At 38.6% G+C, this 23,910-nt stretch overlaps 1 protein-coding gene across 2 annotated transcripts in view; it reads left to right on the top strand.

Annotated features, from left to right (window-relative positions):
- CIT (citron rho-interacting serine/threonine kinase) overlaps nt 1–23,910 on the top strand; it is a 161,247-nt gene that overhangs the window by 65,294 nt on the left and 72,043 nt on the right. For both annotated transcript variants that reach the window (XM_044658832.1, XM_044658831.1), the window contains exons 10-16: nt 14,898–15,003; nt 15,898–16,041; nt 17,296–17,415; nt 19,686–19,856; nt 20,148–20,201; nt 20,778–20,831; nt 22,193–22,333. In XM_044658832.1, coding sequence (XP_044514767.1) covers nt 14,898–15,003; nt 15,898–16,041; nt 17,296–17,415; nt 19,686–19,856; nt 20,148–20,201; nt 20,778–20,831; nt 22,193–22,333 — 790 coding nt within the window. The remainder of the gene's footprint in view (nt 1–14,897; nt 15,004–15,897; nt 16,042–17,295; nt 17,416–19,685; nt 19,857–20,147; nt 20,202–20,777; nt 20,832–22,192; nt 22,334–23,910) is intronic.

Genomic DNA, 23,910 nt, shown 5'->3' with positions numbered 1-23,910 from the left:
GCACTCTAGAAAAATAATACCTTATAGGGATTTCTCAGGTATTAGGAACCTTGGAAGAGGAATGGAAGATTTAGGGGTTTTATAGAATTGCCATCTTTAGGTAAGAGATTTCTCTAATTCTGGAAGAACTTCATGAAAGCAGAAAACGGTCTCCTAATCTTTCCTGTTCCTCTTGCCTCAGACCTGCTTTTTGGGATTCTTGTGGAACTGGATGTTTAAATATTGGTGTCAACGAATCCTTTTTAACCCGTGACTGATAATACGTTGTTTACTAATTACTAAGGAGGAACTCAACATTCTGTATATAGCCTTTCACTCTTTTACCAAGCAGTTTGCCTTAAACAATTTGCCCATAACCTGTGAGGTTGATAGTGCAAATGTCAGGACCAAGAGATACCAGAGATCAGCCAGTCCAACCCTCTTGTTTTTTCAGATGAGGAAACAGAGCCCTTGGAGTTAAATTAGTTTCTCAGTGTTCTATAGGTTGTAAGGAGAAGAGACAGAATTGAAATACAGATTTTTTTTTTTATTCCAAAATGAAAACTGAGAGTTCTCAATGTAAAGGAGTCACTCCATCATCATCTAGCCAATAAGTGGTCAACCTGGTGCTGGACCTTAAAGAGACTTGATTTTTCTTTCTTTTGAACTTCCCAGGGCAGAGCGATTATTTCCACAGATGATATCTAGTCAGATATCATAGTAAAACCAGTTTTTACCTTTCCATATTTTCAGGGAGCTAATGAGATGTTTTCTTTACTGCTAATCTTGGAGAGATTAGTTAATTTTTTTTTTTTTTTTGCTAATTTTAGAGAGATTAGTAAAACTCAGACTTGTCCCTAGAGTTTGTAGCCTAGGACTAGAACATCAGATGTAATCCCAGAAAAATATGATAATTAATGAGGATGATAACAATGCACATGACATTCATGTATGACAATTCAGGATGATAGCAATGAACATTCATACAAAGCTTTCAATTTTCCAAATCCCTGCATTGGCATAATTCCTGGGAAGTATATTCTCTAGATACTATGTGGATGAAGAAACTGAGGCTAAGAGTGACTTGACTAAGATCATACAAAGAAGTATCCGAAGCAAAGTTTGAACTAAGTTCTGCTTTACTCCGAGTTATACAATACAGATTAGAATGTGGTAAACAAAAAAGGACTACAAATGTTTATTAGCACATTCTCAAGACTAAGAGAATAATCTTGGAGTGAGTAGAGTTCATCTTCCTAGGGTATATGAGTGGCAGCCTAGGTCTAGAACGAGGCAGTAAACTCAGATTAGTATAGAAGAAAAAAGATATGGATATTTGAAATGGAAAAGAATGATGATACTCAGGAGGAAATGATAAGTCATGTGGGAGAACTTTAAGCCAATTTCCTTGACAGCAATGGAGGAACCATGGTGGGAAATGGTGAAAGATGAGACTGGAGTGGAGTGAGCACAAGAGTTGATGGAGGACCTGGACACTTTATGAAGACTTGAGCTTTTTATAAAAAACTGGATGGGTAGAAACCTTAGATCTTTATTTTCCTCATGTCTTAACCACTTCTTTCTCCCTCATTTCTCAACCAGGGACCCTTTTTCTTGTCTTGGTGTACTTCTTTCTTAAGGCTTCTCTTACTTGCATGGTAGCAGCTCTCATCTCTTGCTGATGACTCTAATCTGCCTCTATTCAAATCTATTTTTGTATTTTTAGCTGCCTCTCTGTCATCTATGACTGGGACATTGTGCTATTTTTTTTTCAGACTTCAATGGTAGAACTCAGCTTTCCCATTGATGACCTACTTCTCTTTCACTGTTATTTTGAAGTCTTGGGGGAAATATTGTTTTCCTTTTTTGCCATAACTAAACAGTACAGAGTATATACTCTGTTCTTTCTCTTTATTGGTAAATATTGTAATTTAGTGTAACTACATGCTTTGGAAGTCAAGTCAATAAGCATTACTCTTCTTCTATGTGCCAGGCACTGTGCTGTGTTGGGCAGTACAAAGAAAGGCAAAACATTCCCCCTTTCTGGGAACTTAAGTCTAGCTGGGGAGACAACATGCAAATGGTACTGTAGAATAAGATAATAGGATAAGTTGGAGATAACCAGAAGAGGGAGGGTATTTGTATAAAGGGGGATTGGGAAGGGCTTCTTGTATATAAAAAGGAGGCAGGGATGAAGAGGAAGACTATTCCAGGTATGGGGGTCAACCAGGGAAAATACCCAGAGTTGAGAGACAGAGCAAGGAGGCCAGTATCAATGGATTGAATCGTATGAGTTAAGGTACAAAGTGAAAACTGGCCAAGTTAGGAAGGGTTTTAGAAGCCAAACAGAAGTTTATATTTGAATCTAGAAATGATGGGGAGAAGTGACATGGTCAGACTTTGCTTTATGAAGATCAATTTGATAGCTTTGTGCAAGATAAATTGGAATGTGGAGTCTTGAGTCAGGGAGACCAACCAGCAGGCTCACATTCAGGAGAAGGGGATATTTGAGACTTGTCATGAAGGTGGAAAAGATAGCACTTGGCAACTGATGGGATTTAGATGTTTTCAAGCCTTGCGAATTTGGGAGGAGGATGATATCTTTGAATGTAATGGGGAAATACAGAAGTGAGTGGCTTTGGGGAAAGATAATGAGTTGGGTTTTGGATGTGTCGACTTTAAAACATCTACTGGACATCCAGGTTGAGATGTTTAATAGGAAGCTGGGAGAGGTGAGCCTGGAGGTCAGGAGAGATATTATGACTGGAGAAGTACTTATAAAAATCATCCACATGGAGATGATAGTTGAATCCAGGGGAGCTGATAAGATCATCAAGGGAGAAGAGAAGAGGCCCTAGGATAGAACCTTCGGGGATACCTACTGTTTAGTGAGCCCAGCCTCAGAGAAAATCTAGCAAAGGATACTGAGATGCAGTCCAAGAAGTAGGAGGAGAACCAAGAAGGAGAGGCGTCCTGAATTCCTAGAGGGAGAGACTATCAAGGAGAAGAGACTTCTCAATAACTGCGAAGAGATCAAGAAGAATGAGGACTGAGAAAAGACCCTTAGATTGATCAAAGACAGTAGTTTACATTTTTATTGTCTTACTTCCTATTTTAAAGTTTTCTTAATTGCCCTTTATCCGCTCAATTTTCCAACCAGTCAGTCCAGTGTTTACTGCTAGGTAGGGAGCATTGGATAGCATTGAGCTTACATTCTAATGTGGCAGAGAGCAATTACATCTGCTTGGTTACCTTGGCTGATTACCCATTATTCCCTAGATAAAATATTTGCCACATGCTTCTGTTTGGTCTTTTCCCTTTAAAAACAAAACAAAACAAAACTCCAGTCGAGGACATCTTCATTCTTCTATTTAATTCTTTCCCCATACAGTATCTTGTGCTGCCTCATATCTGATCTAACTATTACATTCTTCCCAAAGATACGCTGAAGAAATCAGATCTAAATCATCTTACCTGTCTTGCAGAAAGACTTTAAACACTTTCTTAAAGCCAGTCAGTCAACAAGCTTTGTTATTAAGTTCCTTTCTGCCCTTTTCTGCCAGGTGTTGAAGATAAAAATACAAAAGTGAGACAGATCCTGCCCTCAAGGAGATTCTATTTTACTGAATTTTACTGAATCCGAAATCCACAGTAGTAAGGTGGCAGTGGAATATCAAATATTTCCTGGCAAGTTGACATGCAGTTGTTCATGTCCTGATAAATAGGCCCAGTCAAGTGTGCTTCACATAGAAGTGTCAGGGAAGGTAAAGAATTTGAAATCTGAGATGCAAGTTGGAATAAAAGAGAATATAGTTACAGACCCTGCAAATGCTTTCAGATCAGTGAGGGCAATTAACAAATGATTGAAAACTATATCATGTAACAATCATATCAATTCAAGTTAGCTAATTCATAAATGATGGAGCCAGGCAACACCATCAATATATGTTGATATTTCTATAGTAGATGTTTCCTAAAATTAATGCAAAAGGGACTGTCCTAATAATTCTTCTAAGCTAATGACTATTTAAGGCTTTCAAGGTAAGTGTTTGGCAGCCAATCAGATTGGGCTTATGGACCAATACTAATTTGCATGGCTGTCTTAGATTCTTTAAGGAGACCAGAATTGACAAATAGTACTATATGTTCTTGTATTCCAGGCCAGCTTGGCATCCTTCCTTCCTCCCTCTAAGTGTATTTTCATCCCTTCCTTATGTTTTACTTGTCTCTTTTCTGTTCTTTTGGAGTACAGATTTTGAACGAATGGACCAAAACTGGGACTTATTCTTTGGACACTTCTGCTATATACTTGTTAAATATTCTTTGATTGATAATAAGTGTTTACTATTAGGTGCTGTACATAAAGCATCCTTCTCATGATGAACAGGTTTTATTACAATTTTCCTTACATTTTAACAGCATCTGGTTTCTTTAGGGAATCAAATTCTTTATGCCTTTCTCCCTCAGCATTCTGTTGCCTGTACCTTGCAGACATATCTTATTGTCTTCTATTCATGCCATTCCAGTGCAGAATGTACAGCTCCATTTGAGGAATTAGGTAGTTTCACAGTGTCTCCTTTCCATTTTCTACTCTGAAGGGAGGTAGCTCAATAGAATCAGCACCAGCAATGATCTAACCTTTTCAGGTAGAAAGTTTGCTCTAACTTTCTTTGTAAGGAAAGGGGAGTTTCAGAGTCTTTAGATGAATGGGAGAAGTTACATGAATCTTCTTGTATCTTAACAAATCTGGATTTTTTTTTTTAAATCTTTACCTTCTAGTTAGAATCAATCAGTACTAAGTATCTGTTCCAAGAATGGCAAGAAGGTTAAGTGACTTGCCTAGGTCACACAGCTAAGACATGTCTGAGGCCAGATTTGAACCAAAGGAGTGCCCCCTCCCCAACCTGGCTCTCTATCTGCTGAGCCACCTAACTGTCCCTTGAATGACATCTTAATAGTGACATGACCCAGCTGATACTCTTTGTTTCTTGGTAGTAAGCAAGCACATTATGCCAGGATAGGCTCCCCTTAGTTTCAGCATTTGGACCAAAAGTACTATTGGGCAGCATTTCCTCTAGGCCAAGGTCGCCCGAGGCACAAAAAGTGCTTGGCACATTACTGTGTGCAAACAAAATTCAACTGGCAGTCTTGGGCATTGGTAGGCATGCAGAGTGGGAATTATGTGAGTAGCTAAACTCTGATTAATGTGTGCCTTTTTTGAATAAATGATTTGGACCATATATTAATCATTCTAGAATGAAGGGATGATGCAAATGAAACCTGCTATAATGTTTTCAAATTAAAGTCAGATACTCCCTTAAACCTTTTAGGAAAGCAGAATTTGGTATTTCAGAATACCTGTGATGGGCATTGTTTATTTTTAAATGGGCTTTTAGAGCTAGTTCATAAATCCCAGAATGTTATATCTTAAAAGCCAACATATTTTTGGAAACAGAATGCTGATGAGTTTTTTGTACCATATTACAGATTGCAGTTGCATGTATTTTTAGAGTCTGTGGGATACAATTAAGGTAGAGCCTTTGGCATATTTAATTTTGATTCCCTGGTTTTATTCTCAAATAGCCATTCTTGGTCCTCTTAGTGCTTCCAACTATGGTATTATTTTGAAAGTTTTTTCTCAGCTATGAGGCTCTCTCCCTATGGAAACAAACCAATGCCTTGATTAAGGTAATTTCCTTAAGCATTATTAGACTAGTGATGAGAGGGAACAGAGAGAGAGAGAGAGAGAGAGAGAGAGAGTGAGTGTGTGTGTGTGTGTGTGTGTGTGTGTGTGTGTGTGTGTGTGTGTGTGTGTGTGTTTTGTGGTGTTGTGTAGTATATATATATATGCATATATATTTATTTATACATATGCTTTTAAGATTGAAATAAAAATTGTACTCTAATGTGAAACATTTTATTAATTGGTTTCATTAAGGAATCTTGTGTGATATTCCTGTATTTTATTTATAGGTACTTAATGAAAAGGATGAATTTTATCACTTTTTAACTTAAATATCAGAGTCTGCTCAGAAGGGTTTTAGGTCATTTTTTTACTTTTAAAAGTAAAGTATCCTTCAAGATACTAGCCCTCTTCCCATACACATACATAGAAAGTGTATGTGTTTATTAGGTAGAATTTTTTATTTAAGAGTAAATTTTTCTAGAAAATAGGGACTGAAAAAAAATCCACTTGGCTTCATGTCTGAAGAGACAATGCTGCTGTGTGTGGGTGTCTGGCTGCATGCACAGGGCTGCTCAAAGCTCATTTCTCTCCATGGGGATAACTGGCTGCATACCAAAGATGTGGCCAGGAGGAGTAGGCAAGCAATGTGTGGGCAGGTTGCATGTTCTTTTATTAGCATCTTCATTGTACTTCTGAATCTCACCAAGCGCTGAGCACTAGCTAGGTTTTTGCTGTTAAACTCTGATCCTGGGTTGTTAACTATTTAACTGTCCTCTTGAGCCACTAAGCACTTCAGGTCAGAGTTGTTATTTTTTATTTTTTATTTTTTTTGATGCTTTAGCTCGGATATGACATAGTTTTTGGAATGGTAATTTTGTGAAGGTTCTAGATTTTCTTGACTCCATGGAATGTCCTAGTATGTACTGTCATACTTCTCTACTCATACCTAAATGCAACCTTGTAGAATTGCCTTCGGAGGGATGACATTTTTTTTTTTTCTTATTTCAATTTAATTTTATTCAAAGAACAAACATCTTTTTTCTCTTGCCTCTTTATCCTCTCTTCCCTCATCATTGATGAATAAAGAAAAACACTGGTCATTGTATTGATTAGGAGTCTTAAGTTTTTTCAAGTTGTTTGCCTTGACAGTGTTGTTGTCAGTCATTCTCCTGATCCTGCTCACATCAGTTCTGCCTTGAAACCATCTCATTTGAACAGCACAATCACATTCCGTTCCACCAGACATCTTAATTTGTTCAGACCTTCCCTAGTGGATGAACACTGGGGGTGACTTTATTTTGCTTTCAGGGTGAATGGAGAATGCCTTCTGCAAGGCTCCTCTTTTAACAAGATCTGATTAGGCCCCTGGATTGGGGCTTTCTTTGGGGTTTCTCTCTGAGGTCCCACCATTTTTCCTTCAACAGCCATTTGCTGTGTTGATCAGAATGGGTCTACAGTCATAGCTCTTGTTCTGTGTTCCACCTTTTGAAGAATGACATGATCATGAAGGTCAATCGAGAATTCATCCAATAGCTCTGTTTTTGTCCTATAAGAGCTCTGCCTAGCTAACACCCAGTAAGTCAATAAGCTTTTATTAAATGTCTGCTATGTACCAGGCACTGTGCTAAGTGTTGGGGGCACAAAACAGACCCTCAACAAGCTCTCACTCTAATGGGACAGACAATATGGAAGCAACTGTGCACATGTAAACTATACATAGGATAAATTGGAGATAGTAAACAGAGAAGGCACTTGCATTAGGGGGCATCAGGAAAAGCTTCCTGTAGGAAGTGGGATTTTGCTGGGTTTTGAAGGAAGCGAAGGGAGCCCGGAGATAGATATGAGGAGGACATGCAGTGACCAGAGATGAGGGATCTGTCTAATTGAAGTTTCCTATCAGTACCATATCATGCTTTATTTTTCTCTGAAACTCTTCATCCATTTTTTCCTTTTGGTTGAGTAGCCTGTTTAGAAGAATTACTTTATTGCTTTATCCCTTGTATCTTGGACTTCATCCTTTCACTAAATTCAGACTAATCATTAAAGCTTTTGTAGTATCTCCCTTTAGTAAAACAGCCCCAACTCTATCCCCATCAAGGTTTTTACTTTGTAGTATTTAACTTGTATTGCTAATTGATCATAGAAACCAAGTTAATAATTCTGTTTGATAGTTGTACAATCAGTCTGTACTGTGGAAAAGGGGCAGATAGAGAAATTTGGTCTGCGGCTTGAATTCAAAGTGATATTAGAATAGAGCAAATATGAGCAATTGCTTTGATGCCAGTTGTACAGTTAATGAAAATTGTAGAGGAACAAGATAAGGAATTTTTAAAAAAATCCTGAGGGACAAAGAAAAATAATTCAGCCATAGTGTAGTGTCAAGAATGCTTTATTTTGGGGCAGAGGACCTGGATTTGAATCTTGGCTCTGACCCTAATTAACTATGTGACCCTGGGAAAATCACTTGATTTTCCAACTTTAGTTTAGAAGACTTTGCACTCCTAGTATCATGAGAACAATGTGATGAAAGTACTTTATAAATTTTAAGGTTCTACTTAAATGTAAATTATTATTATCCACTCTTTTGTAATCTTGGACAATTCACTTCACCTGTTAAGCTTTATTTTCTTGAAATAAGGTTGTTGGATTAGATTACGTCTAAGGTTCTTTCCACATCTAAATTTTTTGATCACCTATGATTGAACAGAAATTCATTATGAACTATCTTTGGGCAAAGTCTTATAGAATTAAAAATTTTAGTTGCCATGTATACCCCTTTTCTAAATTAATGCAACTTCATATGCACTACATTTCAGGTGTCTTATTGGAGGATTTTATTTTTTTTTAAGTTAGTGACTGTTAGCCTATCAACATAAACTAGTATGTATGGGCAAACTGTCTTGAAATTTCATAAGGTATCATAGCTAAATTAAAAATTAGGTTTCCTTGTCAAAGTCAATAATCAAAAGATATTAGAGATAGCTAGGTAGCACAGTGGATAGAGCTCCAAGCCTGGAGTTGGGAGGACTTGGGTTCAAATCTGGACCCAGACACTTCCTATCTATGTGACCCTGGGCAAGTAACTTAATCCCAATTGCCTAGCCCTTATTGTCTTCTGCCTTAGAATTACTATTAATTATTTACAGAAGATACGTATTTAAAAAATTAATAGGCATTTATTATGTTCTAACTATATACCCGGACTTCTGTGGTAAGCTCTGGGGGTATAGAGTCTAAAGCAAAGCAGACTGTATTTAAGAAGTCAGTACTTAATGGGGAGACAGCTGGTACAGGTAAGGTGTAGATATAGCATGAACAAAAGAAGACATGGTTCAGAGGGGTCAAGAAAGTAGCACTGGAACAAGTCTTGGAAGAAAGCCAGGATTCTAATAGTCAGTGGTGAGGGAGGAGAACATTCTAGGCTTGGCAAAGTCCTTGAAAAAGACCCAGAAATGAGAGGAATGGTATTGTATGTGACAAATATCTAGTAGTCCAGTGTGGTGAGAGCATAGTGTTCAGGGATAGTAATAGTTGGACAAGAAGACTAGAACTGTGGTAAGGGACTGGTGCATGAAGAGCTTTAAATGTCAAACTGAAGACTTATCTTTGATTTTAGACATAATAGGGAGCCACTGGAGTTGTTGAGTAGGGGAGTAATACAGGTCAAACTTGTGCTTTCTGGAAATTCCTTTGCTGGCTGAGTGGAAGATCAATTCAAGTGGGGAGAGGCTTGAAATGGGCACTTTAATTATGATGCTTTTGCAATAGTCAAGGTGAGAAATGATGAGGTCTTAAACTAGGATGGCAGTTATGTGAATTGTGTGTATGGAGTTATGGTTATAGAACTGATAAGATGGCAACTGATGAAATACATGGAGTAAGAGCTGAGGATTGGTGGATGACACTCTTTGTTAATCGAAGTGATTAGGAGGAGGGGGTTTCGTTCAGAAGTGATAAGGAAGTTTTGGAGAGGGCTGAGTTTGGAGAGAAAGATAATGAGTTTTATTTTGTACATCTTGAGTTTGAAATGTCTAAAGGACATCCAGTGTGAAATGTCCATTCAACCATTGGTGATGTGGGACTGGAATTCAGAAGAAAGACTAGGGTGGTGATGGCAAACCTTTTAGAGACTGAGTGCTCAAACTTGCAACCTTCATGCCATATGTGAGCCTCTCTGCCTTGCCCCAGACAGAGGAGGGAGGAAGAGCTCCCATTGGGCTGCTGGGCAGAGGGGTGGGTCGTGTGAGAAATGTCTTCAGGCTCAGGGGAGAGGGGGAAGGGAGCAGCTCCCTCTGGCATGCATACCATAGGTTTGCCAACACGGGAGAGTGTGTGTGTGTGTGTGTGTGTGTGTGTGTGTGTGTGTGTGTGTGTGTGTAGGGGGAGAGACAGACAGACAGACAGACCCATTGGTTTAGAGATAATAATTAAACTTATAGGATGTTACTACATGAGAACTAGAGAGAGAAAAGAGAAGAGTAGTTGGGCCAGAACCTTAAGATGTAATCACAGTTAGTACTACTAGGCATAACTTGGATGAAGAGCCAACAAAGGATGCTGAGAAGTTGATCAGACAGATAAGGGAACCAGTAGAGAACAATATCATGAAAACCCAAGGCAAGAATGTTCATCAGTGTGAAATGTTGCAGAGAACAAGAATTTGTATTAAGAAGAGGTAATTTAACTTCATGATGAAGAGATTATTGATTACTCTGGAGAGAAGCAATTTTATTTGAGGAATGCTATTGAAGGTCAGACTGCTGAGGATTTAGAAAAGAGCAAGAAGAGAGGAAGTAGAGACCTTTAGTATAGATGGCTTTTTCAGGGAATTTGGTTGAGAAAAAGATGATTGCTAAATGGGGGTTGTAGGATTTGGTGGAGGATTTCTAATGATGATCAAAACTTGAGTGTGTTTTTATGTAGCAAGGAAGAAACCAGTAGACAACAGAGATTGAAGTTAGAGAAAGAGACGAGAGTAGGGGCAATGTCCTGGAGAAGACAGGAGGGAAGTTGGTTTGCAGTGGTTCCCATACGTTTTTGGCCTCCTGCCCCCTTTCCAGAAAAAATATTACTTAGCCCCCTAGAAATTAATTTTTTTTAATTTTAATAGCAATTAATAGGAAAGAAATGCACCTGTGGCCATCACTGCCCCCCTGTATCGCTGCAGCATCCACTTTGGGAATCACTGGTTTAAGGGTATGTGTAGAAGGTCTCGATGAGAAGGTCCACCTCTCCATTAGAGTATGCCCTAAAATATATTGTTTTCAATGACCTATCAGTGCCAAATAGAACCAAATACCATGTTGTGCTTATACCATGGGTTTTAAATTACCACTGGACCCTGAACCAGAGGAGCTGTCTTCTAAGTAACAGATGGATGGTATTACTCGTCCCTTTACTGTCCATCGTGTCTTTTCATCCTATTGCTGTTTCTGGGATTATTTCCACAAGCTGTTTGTATTCACAACATTTTTGCAATAGTCTTTTTTTGGTTGTGCTTTTTATTTATTCATTTCTTTTTAAGATTTATTTAGCACCTTTTTTTTTCTCTCTGAAGAGCTCTTAATGACTGTACTTAGAACTTCCAAACAGTGAACATTTGTCAAGCACCAAAATAGCAAAATGGAGGATGTATCCTTTGGATGAGTAGGAGGGTCTGGACGGCCATATATAATTAATCAATCAGTCAACAAGCATTTATTAAACATCTTCTGTGTGCCAGGCACTGTGCTGGTTTCTGGGGCAAAAATACAAGGAATAAAACAATGCCTACTTCCTATAGGAGCTTTTATTCTATTAGGTGAGATGTGTATTTATGTGTGTATGTGTACAGCATGCATACATTGTATATATACAACATATACACACAAACACAAATTATATATATATATAATATATACATATATATATATTTTATATTTAGTTTAAGGAAGGAGGGCACTAGAATTTGAATGGGGTTGAATCAAGATAATCTTTATGCAAAAGATGATGCTTAAACTGAATCTTGAAGATGGGAGAATGGATACTGTGTACTAGAGGTGAGGAGGAATGAATTCTCTGTATGGAGAACAAGACAGAAAGGAAATGCAGAGTATCTGTGTGAGGAATGGAGAGAAGTCTTTTTCAAAGAGTTTGGCTGGGAATGGGAGGGGTATCACAGAAGGAAAGCTACTGGTGATGGGAGGATGTAGCAAAGGTGTTTGAAGGATAGAGAGGATTGAGCTTGTTTGAAGGCAGTGAGGAAGAAATGAGTAAATGGGGGCAGTGATGGAAGGTTGGTGGAGGGAGGTAGTGGCGAAGGCATTATTTCTAATGTAATAGAATGTGAGGGTCTTGTGGTTAGGGAATGTTTTATTTTTTGATTTCGACCATCTGTGTTTTGTACATTTCCTGACAAGAGTATGGATTTAATAAAAAGTGAGAAGGAATGGGATCCAGGGTACATGTGGTGGGGGTTAGTCTTGGTAAAGGAGGAGAGAATGGCTTGAAATATAGTGGTGGCTAGGTAAGTAGAGAGAAAGGGGCAGTTGCAAGAAATGTTATAGAGGTAGAAACAACAGGAATTGGCAATTGGTTGGACATGTCTAGTGAGAGAGAGTGATGAATCATGGATAATATTGAAGGATGGTGATGCCTTTGACAAAAACAGAGAGTTTGACAGAGAATTATGCTAGACAATGGTCCTTCCTCATCTCCGGTATTAGAAATGTTCTTAGATGGGATCAGACATTCTTGAAAAATTAAGCACTCGTTCCGTATCCATAGCAATATGTTCTTGACATTTAATGACACCTCTGATTTGCCATATGATAGTTATTATTACCATCATCAATAATAATAATAACTAGCATTAATAGGACACTTTTAGGTTTGTAAAATGTTTTACAGATATTATCTTATCCCGATCATCACAACATCTGGTGGGGATATAGGTGCTATTATTATCTCCATTTTACTTATTATGTAAAAAAAGATCATGTAAAGGCATGGTGCTAAATTACAAAGAAAGGCAGAAACAGTTCCTGCCCTCCTGGCCTTCATATTTTGATGGGAGAGATTTTATATGTATATATAAAGAGGTAACAAGTACAACATATATTTAGAAACGAGAAGGGAATATGGGAAGAGAAGGCATTTGCAGCTTGGAAAGTGGGGAAGGAGGACCAGGAATTGCAGGTTAAGGGGTAAAGCAGTGTTGCGCAGTGGCCTGGAGATGAGACCTGTAGCTTCCTGTCGGTGGCACTATGGGCGGCCAGTGTAGTCTGCACAGTAGCATGATGTGAAGGAGGGAGCCCTTGATGAAGATTTAGATCTCGATTCTAGTCCTGGCTTTGCCATTTGCTAACAGGGGGACCTTGGATAACACATTTAACATTTTCGAACCCAAGTGTTCTCATCTATAAAACAGGATCAGGTAACCCTGTTCTGTTGACCGTACAACGTTGTTGTGAGAATAAGGTGTCAGTGATGTAAAGCCCTTTGTGATTTGTAAATAACTACGTTAGTGAGAAGTTGTTAATTTTGGAATTAAAGTTATTTCCTAGATCAATCAGGAAGTATTTATGTGAATACTCTGGGCCAGGCTTTTGACTGGGTGCTAGGGAGATAAATATAAATATGTTTTTAAAAATGTTTATTTTCAAGAGCTCATTTTCTCATGAAGGGTGATGACAAGAACATATATAAGTATATGCAGAATAAATAAAAAAGAATAAATAAAATGTAATTAAATATAAGGCAGTTTTGGGAGTCAAGTACCAGCTGCTGGGGGAATTGAGAAAAGCTTCATGTAGAAAGTTGTGCTTGAGCTATATTTGAAAGAATAGAAAGATTCTAGAAAGTTGAGATGAGAAGGACTGCATTCCAAGCATGGAGACTATAATGTGAAGTCCTATGGAGGGGATGTGGAAGATTATGTGAAGAACAGAGGTTAGTTTAGCCACCTCAGAGTGCAGAAAGGGTAGGTGCCCAGTGAAACTAGAAAGTCAAGTTGAGGCCACATCATGAAGGATTTTAAACGCTAAGGGCGGGAGCGTGTGTGGGGAGGGGTGGTGCAGTTTACATTCTACTCTAGAGGCAAGAGGAAGCAACTGGAATTTATAACCTAGGGAATGACATGATTAGATCTTTGCTTATGGAAAATCACTTTGGCAGCAGTGTGGAAGATGAGCTGGACTGGGCCCAGACTTGAGGGAAAAAAAAAAGTTGTTACTGCTTTTTATTCAAGTCTAGTAGATTTTCTACCTGTGCATAATTTGAACACACTTGTATTTGCCTCTGATGTACTGGATACTTAAAGAGCATTAACCTGATTGGGTGGAGGGAGCTCTCACTCCATTTGTGAACCATCCACAGTTTGTGATCTTCCGTTGGCCCTTTTAACCATCTTCTTAGTCATTAGCATTTTCCTGAGAAGGGAGCAGAGAGACCAGAATGCCATGACTCCAACTAGTCAGTGTTGTTCCTCTCGTAAAAGGCACACTCTAGGGAGGTCTGGAACTTTTAGCCAAGATGAGATTCAAGGATTATTTTTGAATTTCAGTGATTAGTATTATCCTCTATACCTGTTACCATGGCTAATCAATGTTGGAATAATGTTTATTTGACTATGAATGATGTTGCATATAACTCTGGATCTGTCGATTGCCCGTTTGTGGTATCCTGCCTTTGGCTTCTGCCTTTCTTCTCAATCTATTGCTATTTATTTCTGAAATCTGTGCAATGTTCCATTTTTCAGGGTTGTCTTTGATGTTCATTTTAATGAAAATTCTTCTTTATAAAAATGTTTGGAGGCTGAGAGCCTCCCTCAGGGCTAGCACTGTGTGTCTTTATGTGCACAAACACATCACCTATTAGGCTATTTTTTGCATATGAAAATGATACCAGCAGTCCAGTTTTTCACACATCTGGAAAGGATTTGTCCTGCAGTATCCACCTTAACTCTTTTGTTCCAGGTATGCCTGTAGAACAGTTAAGTATGCTGGTGTGATACCTGCTTAGAGTTGGGTCCAGTTTGTGATTATAAGATGGAACAGATCTAACTGGCCTGGAGGGGGACTAAACTCATGACATCGATTTCATTAATACTCTATTCCAAACCAAGTGAGCTAACCAGTCACAGATGTATGTAACACCTACACACTATCTCAGTTTGTTGTGTAACCAACAATGTTCTGAATGATCTTCTGGCCCATCATTTGTCTATATTTATGTGGTGTTTGGCTTTGTTTAGGTCTGTTGTATCAGGTTTGGACTCTCCTGCCAAGATTAGCTCCATGGAAAAGAAACTTCTTATCAAGAGCAAAGAGCTACAAGACACTCAGGACAAGTGTCACAAGGTATTTATTTCTGCAGCTGGCCTCCCTCATTGCTCCAGGATTCTACAGCCAGTAGATGCCGAGGGATCAGCCCGGTGCTGCTGATGTGCTGACCCAGCAGATCCGTAGAGAGCAGTGTTCCTCCTTCGCTCAAGCTGCTCCTCCATCAGTACAGAAGGAGAGGAATTCAGGCCTTGACTTTGCTGTAAATATCTTAATCTTGGCCAAAGGAGGCACTGGATTTAAAATTTTTTCAGCATGACCCAGATGACTGCTTCTTCCAGCAGGTGGCCCTTCCCCCTCATCACTGGCAGAGACACGGCCCAGCTGCTTTGAAGGGTCCGAAGTCTTGTCTTCTTAGCCTTTCAGTTTCTGCTTATATAACTGTGGCCACTTTATTGATTGTGCTCAACACCTCATAACAATCACTGTTCCTGCATAGAGGGAACTAACTGGAAGCTATTAAAACTCACTACTTGCTTGAGACTCTTGAGAGCAGAGATATAAATATATCCTTTCCCTGTACTGGATTTGTCCTCTAGTTCCTTACAAGGAGATGGGGGAGAATCCTCTGACTCAAGATGGATTTGGGATAAAGTTAAAGTGACATCTGCAGAAACAGGTGAAAAATGATGGTTGTGGCTTCTTTGCTAACTGGGGTAGAGAAGTGATCGAGTGTGAACAAGCGGCTTGAATGAATGGAATGACTTAGCCTTGGTGCCTGTCCTTGAGAAGAACTGTGCACAACCCAGGACAAGAGACAATGGTATTAACATCTAAGCAACCTTTGGTGGATTACGTAGAGGCTGGCCCCTAAGGGGGTCTGTTCTAGACCACTTGAGATTGCCCTGCGCCTAATGTAGTTTGAAATTAGCCACACTTGGCTCTCTTAACCTGTCGGTGTATTTATTGCAGATGGAGCAGGAAATGACCCGGTTGCACCGGAGAGTGTCTGAGGTGGAGGCCGTGCTTAGCCAAAAGGAGGTGGAGCTGAAGGCCTCTGAAACCCAGAGATCCCTCTTGGAGCAGGACCTGGCTACTTACATCACAGAATGCAGTGTGAGCCTTTCCCATAGTCATTTGCCCTGGAGGTAGCCATGCCCTGTTTGTCTCTCATCTTGTTCCATGATGGTATCAGTGAGGCACATAGTACTGAGATAAGGTAGGAGATGGGAAGAGGGAGCCTGTGCTCGATACAAAACAAAAACAAAAACAAAAAACAAAATAAACCATCATTTGCAGAGTTCTGGCAGCCAGAGGTTGAGATAGCCAAAGAAAGGAAGTTCCACTCAGGTGAGGAGTCTGAGTACAACTGTCCGTATCATCAAGTGGTTCGATGGGAGCTCCTGACTATGGCTTGCAAAGGAAAGGAATACGATGTCTGAAAGCCTAATCTTTTTGGTCTAAGTGGTAACACAGACTTGGTCGGTGCTTAGTCATATTCTCAAATAGAAGTTAGGATGTGTCTGGTGTCTTTAGGGCCCATTTTTAATTGGCACAGGACGAATTTTCTAGCGTGGTGCCAGAGAACTGTTGTTGTTACAAGTACAGTATTTTAAGGTCTTAAGCTGCTTGCCATTAAAGATCCAGTGACCGTCTTCTCCATTGTCTCCATATAGGTGTTTATGATTTGCCTAGCTAAAACATTCTTTGTAACTTGAATCACACATAGTCTTCAGTTTTTCATAAGGGAGAGGAAATCTATATAGCATTGCTGATTAAGAGTAACTGCTGTGTTTCCATTCCAGGGTTGGCTGCGTTTCAGCAGTGGGTGAAGTTATTCATACAGATAGATATTTCAATGCCTCTAAAGCATTGTGGGAGCCTTCTGGATGAAAGGTGTGCAGGAAACATAAGACAGGAGGTAGAAATAGACTAGTTAAGGCCTTAAGACTGAGCAAAGAGCGAAGCCTGTGCTACTCTGGAACTCTCGAGAAGAGCAGAAGTAATCGATTGGAAAAAGATTCTGACTGATGGCCCTTTTCCATACCGTGTTTATGATAATTGAATGATTATGGGTTTGAAGTCTCAGATACATGAATAAACAAAGACATGTTTGGTCAGTGTGCCAGGTTCGGGCTTCATTTTCTCTGTAGATTGATATATTGAGAGGGGCGCAATCTGGGCACTAAAGACAAAGGTATATACAGGTAGAAAACTGGAATTCAACTGTAACAAACTGGAACTTGGAAACTTGGGTCTGTCACCTGAATCTGTCTCAGTGTTTATGGAGCAGCTCGGTGTTCTCTACATTAGACATTTCAAACAGAACGGTGTAAAAGGTCTATGTATTAAACATTTTGCTTTCTGCAGAGCCTAAAGCGAAGTTTGGAGCAGGCACGGATGGAAGTGTCCCAGGAGGATGACAAAGCATTACAGCTTCTCCACGATATCCGAGAGCAGAGTCGAAAGCTACAAGAGATCAAAGAACAGGTATTACTGCTTTGCTTTGGGGGGAGTAGAGTGGTTAATCTGACTATTCCTGACCCTTGATTTTCTACTTTTATTAGAAGAATCACACACATGCGCACTCTCTCCTTCTTGCTCTCTCCCTTTCTTTCTTCCCTCCTCTCTTTCTCTTTCTGAATGAAAAGACCGAATGCTAAATCTTAGCTGCTAAGTAGTATACTTTCAGTATTAAGAAGGTAGTAGAAGCATTTTATGTTGAGTCCTTTATTTTTCAGGACAGCTTCAACTTAGTGAGTTGAAGTAGCCTGTTGATGTGAAGACAAGGAGTCCCTTAGTTATTGTTTCAAGAAAAAAATGATGTTTGGGTGACATAAGCCTATTTTATTCTTTATATTTGTATATGTTAGATGTTATTTCTGCATTTGGAAATGTAGATTTAATGAGTTTTCCTTGCTAGGAATTATTTTAGACATGAGAATATAAGACCTTTGGGGACTATACTGTCCTGAGCTTCTGATACTCAATATACCCATAGAGGATTTCAAGGTAATAAATATTGTAGGAGAAAAACTTCTAACAGTTGATCCATAACCTACCTATTTAAATGGTAGGATTCTTCCCCGCCCTATTAGTCTAACATATTTTAAAACAGAGTTGGAGCAACATCTTGGGGAAATAAAAATGGTATTTGGCCACCAGAGGGAGCAGCTAGTGTTCATGAATGCCTCAGAAACAAATCATTTCTAGGGCTTTTAAAAAGATTGATGTGGTGATGGTTGAGTTGAAATAAATTTTTGTTTTTTATCATTTTGTACCACACATAATTGCCAGGGCAAGATTGTAAAGTTTCAGATTTAAAAGTTTTAACTCCAGAAAAAAAAATTCTTAATTTTTGGACCATGGTTCTCATTATTAAGATGTATTTATTCCCTAAAAAATTATTGGCAAAAAAGATCTTGGGTAGCCAGAGAGAAGTATTTGATGTTGCTGATTTAATTTTTTCCCAGATTTGGCACCTTGTGGTAACTGTTTTTGAAACTATACAATAAATTGTTTCCATTCTTTGCTTCTTAACTGTTCTCTGAAGGGAACAGATTAAATTAAAAATAACTTTTATATGCCTTAATAGTTGCATAGGTCGCTAATATTGAAACTCTTGCTTGTCCTGCTTAGTGGAGGGAACATAGGTGACTGATAACTGAATTTTAAATTAATTTTAGGACTTAAGTTTGAGTATAGATAAATATATTTGAAGTTACTTGTGTTCGTGGCTCACAAATAAATGGAATGTGAAAATATGATTTGGAAAGGATCGGAGAGTTGTCCAGTTCCTCCATCCTGATTCCATCCATGTTTACTTATAATTTGTTCTTTATTGAGAGAGTGCTACTTAGGAAAGTTCTTATTCATATTTGTAACACTTAGGTTTAATTTCTCTAATAAGCATTTTTGTAGTTAACTCGGGATCCTTTTATTTACTACTTTTTTGTTTGATTTCATTTGGAAACTGGGTTTAGAAATTCTTTTTTTTTCCAAGTTTTAAAAAAGTTTCATGGTTTTGATTTCTCTAAAACATTAATTTTAGGGAATTACTTAATATCTTCTTTGGAATTTTTCTCACAAAGCATTTTGAGTAGATCTAACATTTTCTAAATTTTTCTATTTTCCAGAATAAATAAAACTTCAGGCATAATGATTAATTCTTCATTCATCTTTGAATTTGAGCCCAAAGGAATCAATGTTGAGAAGTTGACACAATTCATTTCTACTACAATTATTTCCACTGAGACTTTAAATAAATCCTTCATGCGGTAGAAGAGATTCATTTTGAGGAAGTATACAGTATTTATTAGAGGCCCAAGATGCTATAGAATCTGTAGGAATGATTGCCTTTGGAGGACAATTCTCTGTGAGCAGTTTATCCTAAATGCTTAAACAATAGGTGCTTTCAATTGTACCATAAAAAGAATTCCCGAACGTTCTCTACAGATTGTAAATTATTCACTTGCAATATCTTACCAATGTTGCTTACCTTCTCTTTCAGTGGCCTTACTGATGTTATCTTTTCTATCATAAATCATTCTGAAGATTTACATGGTTATTTCTTTTTTCTCAATGCCCTTATTTCTATCCACCTCTTTCTCTGCCTTTCCATTTCTCTCTCTTGCCATTCTCTTTGTAATTTATCTATCTTTCCTACACCTTTCTGTAGAGGAGTGAACATTTGGTATCCTAGCCATTTTCCTCCTTTTCCTTTTTGTATTTCATAAGCCACCTTTGCTTTCTTTTTTTAGGAATATCAGGCTCAAGTAGAAGAGATGAGGTTGATGATGAATCAGTTGGAAGAGGACCTTGTCTCTGCAAGAAGACGTAGTGATCTCTATGAATCTGAGTTGAGAGAGTCTCGGTTAGCAGCTGAAGAATTCAAACGCAAAGCCACAGAATGTCAGAACAAATTGATGAAGGTAGGGAGGATCTTCTTTAGTAGAGAACTTATCTTTCGGTTTTTAAATGTTTCTTGGGGGGGTTGATAAATGAGGAAAGCTTCTGAATACTTGGATGGCTTTAGAAATAGCAAAGACAAATTTCTTTTCATTCAGTGAGTAAGTTTGGTAGATAACAGGAGGCCTTGGAAATCTTTGATTTTTTATTAGATTAAAACAAAGGTAGCATTTCATAAAGAATTATTAAAATTTTGAAGTGTTTTTTGCTTGGAAATTGTTTTATGTTTTAAAAAATTATTTTTTTAACTACAGGCTAAAGACCAAGGGAAGGTTGAAGTAGGAGAACTATATTCCAAATTGGAGAAGGTATTTTTCATTATTAATGTCAACAATTATTATTAGGGGAGTAGTATGTTAATATCACCTAGATGTTAATCTAGGAGAATCTTGCGATGAATAAGAATTATATATTTTACGGGTCTAGCATTTTGTGGGTCAGACTTTCTATTTTAACCATTTTTAACTGTAGTAATAGCTAGGCAAAAATGAAAATAATACTGTGTATAAGGGTAGATAGGCTCTTGTGAAAAATAACCAGAAATGCTTTTGGAAATATAAATACAATTTGTCTTAGAATTTGGAGTTTTAAAAAATGTTCTGTCCTTGTAGTTAGTATTAGAGATATTAGATCTGTTGAAGAGCTGAGCATAATGGAGATGTCAGTGAGACAGGACTATCAAATCTATGGACTTTTTTGATAGGACATTGTGTTTTTCTCTCTGCTAGTAAGTTTTTAGAAAAGCAAATTCTTACACCCCAACCCTGTCACCCTCCTGCCCCAACATCCTACCGAGGCTTGAAGAATCTAAAACTGAAATACATCTATATCCTAAGACTCAATTGGTCTACTTTTTGTTTTATTTCCTTTGCTTATCATTATAGGTGAATGCTGAGCAGCAGCTCAAAATCCAGGAACTACAAGAGAAGCTGGCCAAGGTGAAGCGGCAGTGATTACCTTTGCTTCAGTCCTGGGACACTTAAGGATGAAAGAAATAGAATTAGAATACCCAGGGGAAACAAGAGGATGAGTTAGTGGAGAATCTGAGTTTTGACTGTGTACAGTGTGTGCTAGACTACTAAGCAGAAATTCTAATTAGGATAACTTTAGAAACTTGGAAGCTATTTGATGTGGCCTCGGGATGCATTCATTGTTTTATATATTCAGGAATGGAGAAGTGCATTGGTGGTGACCTGGTCAGTCTTCACAGAGCACTTGTTAAGATCAGACGCTCACCTCCCAGTGGCCAGGTGTGACCTGGAGGAACTCCACAGTGGAGGAACCAAGCAAGCTTTATGCTTTCATGGGGGGGAAAGGAAAAATGGTCTGGGGATTTTACAACACACACGGGGCAGCTGGACAGTTTTAATGATTCTCCTCTCAATTGTTGGAAATATTCTTTTCAAAGATTGGAGTGAAACCCAGTTTTAAGATGTTGAGATTGTGGTTGTCGAATGTATCAAATGTGCTTGGTTGGGTAAATGCCAACCCTTGGTCGTTCTCATTCTGGAGTTTCCTTGCCTTCATTTAAGCAAGTGCTTTCACTTTTTATCTGTCCTCCTTAACTAGATCCGGGTTCTTTACTGTTTTTGTGTCATGGACCCCTCTGGCAGATTGGTGAATCCTGGGGACCCCTTTTCTAAATCATATTTTTAAATACATAAAGTAAAATACATAAGAAAATAAAGTAAAAAAAGAGAAGCCAATCTTACTGAAATAGTTATTAAAATATTAAAAAAACAAAACAAGTTCATGAACTCCAGGTCAAGAATCCCCTATTCTAGACTGAAACGACAAATTCTCTTGAAGTTCTCCTTCAAAAACAAATTTAGTAGATTGTGAGAGTCTGACCTAAATTCAATATGACAGTATCTCTAGTCATTTTTTTCCTAGGGTAATTAAAAATTTACTCAAAATTATTCCCAGAAGGATAACCTTTGTTTAATACATGTGGATGACCATGGCTTCTGTGACTTTTTTGCTCAGTTGAGAGTTTTTTGGGTATGTTTAGGCAGTCTGGAGTTTTGGTGAGAGGCAAGCCATATGGCTTAGTAGATAGAACTGGCTTTAGGCATCAGGAAAGATTTGTAGTTCAAAGACTTGGTTGCATTTAAAGACCAAACTTGATTCCTTCTGAGCTTTGTGGCTGTGGACAAGACTTAACCTCACCAAGCCTCAGTTTTCTTGTTTATAAAATAGGGATGATAATGATTGTACTGCTTGCCTTCCAAGGTTGTGATGAGGGTACTCTGTATGTTGTCAAGGGCTATGTAAACAGGAGCTGTTTGTATCACCGTAGGCTGTGAAAGCTAGCTCAGAGGCGACCGAACTGCTTCAGAATATTCGCCAGGCGAAGGAACGAGCTGAAGGGGAGCTGGAGAAGCTACGCAACCGAGAAGACTCTTCTGAGGGCATGAGAAAGAAGTTGTTTGAAGCGGAGGTGAGTGATGAGGAAGTACCAGAGCATGGCTGGAGTCACTGCTCCCAGAGACCATCAGCTGCTATGCTCCATCGTGCTTACTTTGAAAAGCCTAGAAATCATTTTAAGACTTGAGGAGCTGTAAAATGTTTTCCCCAAGAAGGGAGAAAGAGATAGGGCTTGAAGTTGAAAGATTTTCTGATATGATGTTCTTGTTTCCACTGATTTTTCTCTGATCCCCCTCACTGATCTGTAGGAACTCCTGTTTGTACAGGTTAATCAATGTCAGTCCTGTTTTTCTTTTTGTGTTCTCAGAGGCCTCATCCTTCTGTATGGCTTTAAATGTTATCTCTAGCCTTAGGACATTGAAATCTTCATCCTTAGTCCTTTTCTCTTACTACTAAACTCTGCTTCCATGTCTCAAACCACTTACTAAGGGCACGTAGGGCCGAGCATACCTCAAAAAGAATCCGTTATCTTGATCACTCTTGAAGCGCTCATCTTCCTCAGGTCAACTCTCCTTTCCAGTTTCCTCCTCTTTTCCAAATCTCCCGATCACTTAACTTGAGGCTTGATACTCTGCTTTTGACTTTAATTCATATTTTTCTTTCATTCCCAGTCAGTCATCAAAGTTTCTTGATTGTTTTTCCTTTATAAAATCTCTCCAGTCCCTTTGCTACTACCTTAATCTAGGTTCTCATGACCTTCTGCTTAGATGACATCTAACAGATTCTGGGTAAGCTGCTTTAGCTCCATACTTTCCCTTTCTGGTGTAACCCATATTCCACACCAAAATGGTCAATCAAAAAGCGTTTATTAAACACTTCCTATGTGCTGGGTATTGTACTAAGTACTGGAAATATGAAGACACTGTACGTTACATCATTCACCAACTCAGAATTCTTTAATGTTTTCCTGCTTATTAATAAGCACATTAAATGTAAACTTTTTGGCTTACCTTTTTTTTTTAACCCTTCCTTTCTGTCTTAGAATTGATACTAAGTGTTGGTTCCAAGGCAGAAGAGTGGTAAAGGTTAGGCAGTGGTGGTGGTGGTGGGGATTAAGTGACTTTTCCAGGGTCACACTGCCTGGAAGTGTCTGAGAATATATTTGAACTCAGGGCCTTCTGACTCCAGACCTGGTGTTCTATCCACTGTGCTACCTAGCTGCTCCTCTGCTTACCTTTTAAGGCCCTCTGTTCTGGCATTGGCCTGTTAATTCAGGTTTATTCTGTACGACTCTTACTGCATACCCTTTATTCTAGACAGGCTGATTTCCTCACTGTCCTGTGAATGTGCCATGCTCATCGTCACCTCCATTTTAAGGCTCACATTTTTCCCTTTGTGTAGGATGCCTATCCTTGCCTCTCCTCCTATCCACATCCTACCCATCCCACAGCCTACTTTCTCCATGAAACCTTCTTTATTCCAGCCCTTATTGCTCACTCTCTCACCTTTAAAATCTTTCTAATGCTTAGGATTTGTACCATGTCATTTAGTACTTCATTCTGTTTTTGTATCATTTTGTTTATGGTTGTTTCATGTCTTGTCTCCCCAATTAGACTATAAATATTTTGAGGTCAAGGACCATGTCACAGA

Source organism: Gracilinanus agilis, chromosome 1, assembly GCF_016433145.1.
Source record: "Gracilinanus agilis isolate LMUSP501 chromosome 1, AgileGrace, whole genome shotgun sequence".
NCBI classification, from domain to species: Eukaryota; Metazoa; Chordata; class Mammalia; order Didelphimorphia; family Didelphidae; genus Gracilinanus; species Gracilinanus agilis.
Note: the sequence above shows the minus strand (reverse complement) of the source record. Positions and strands in the feature narration are given on the sequence as shown.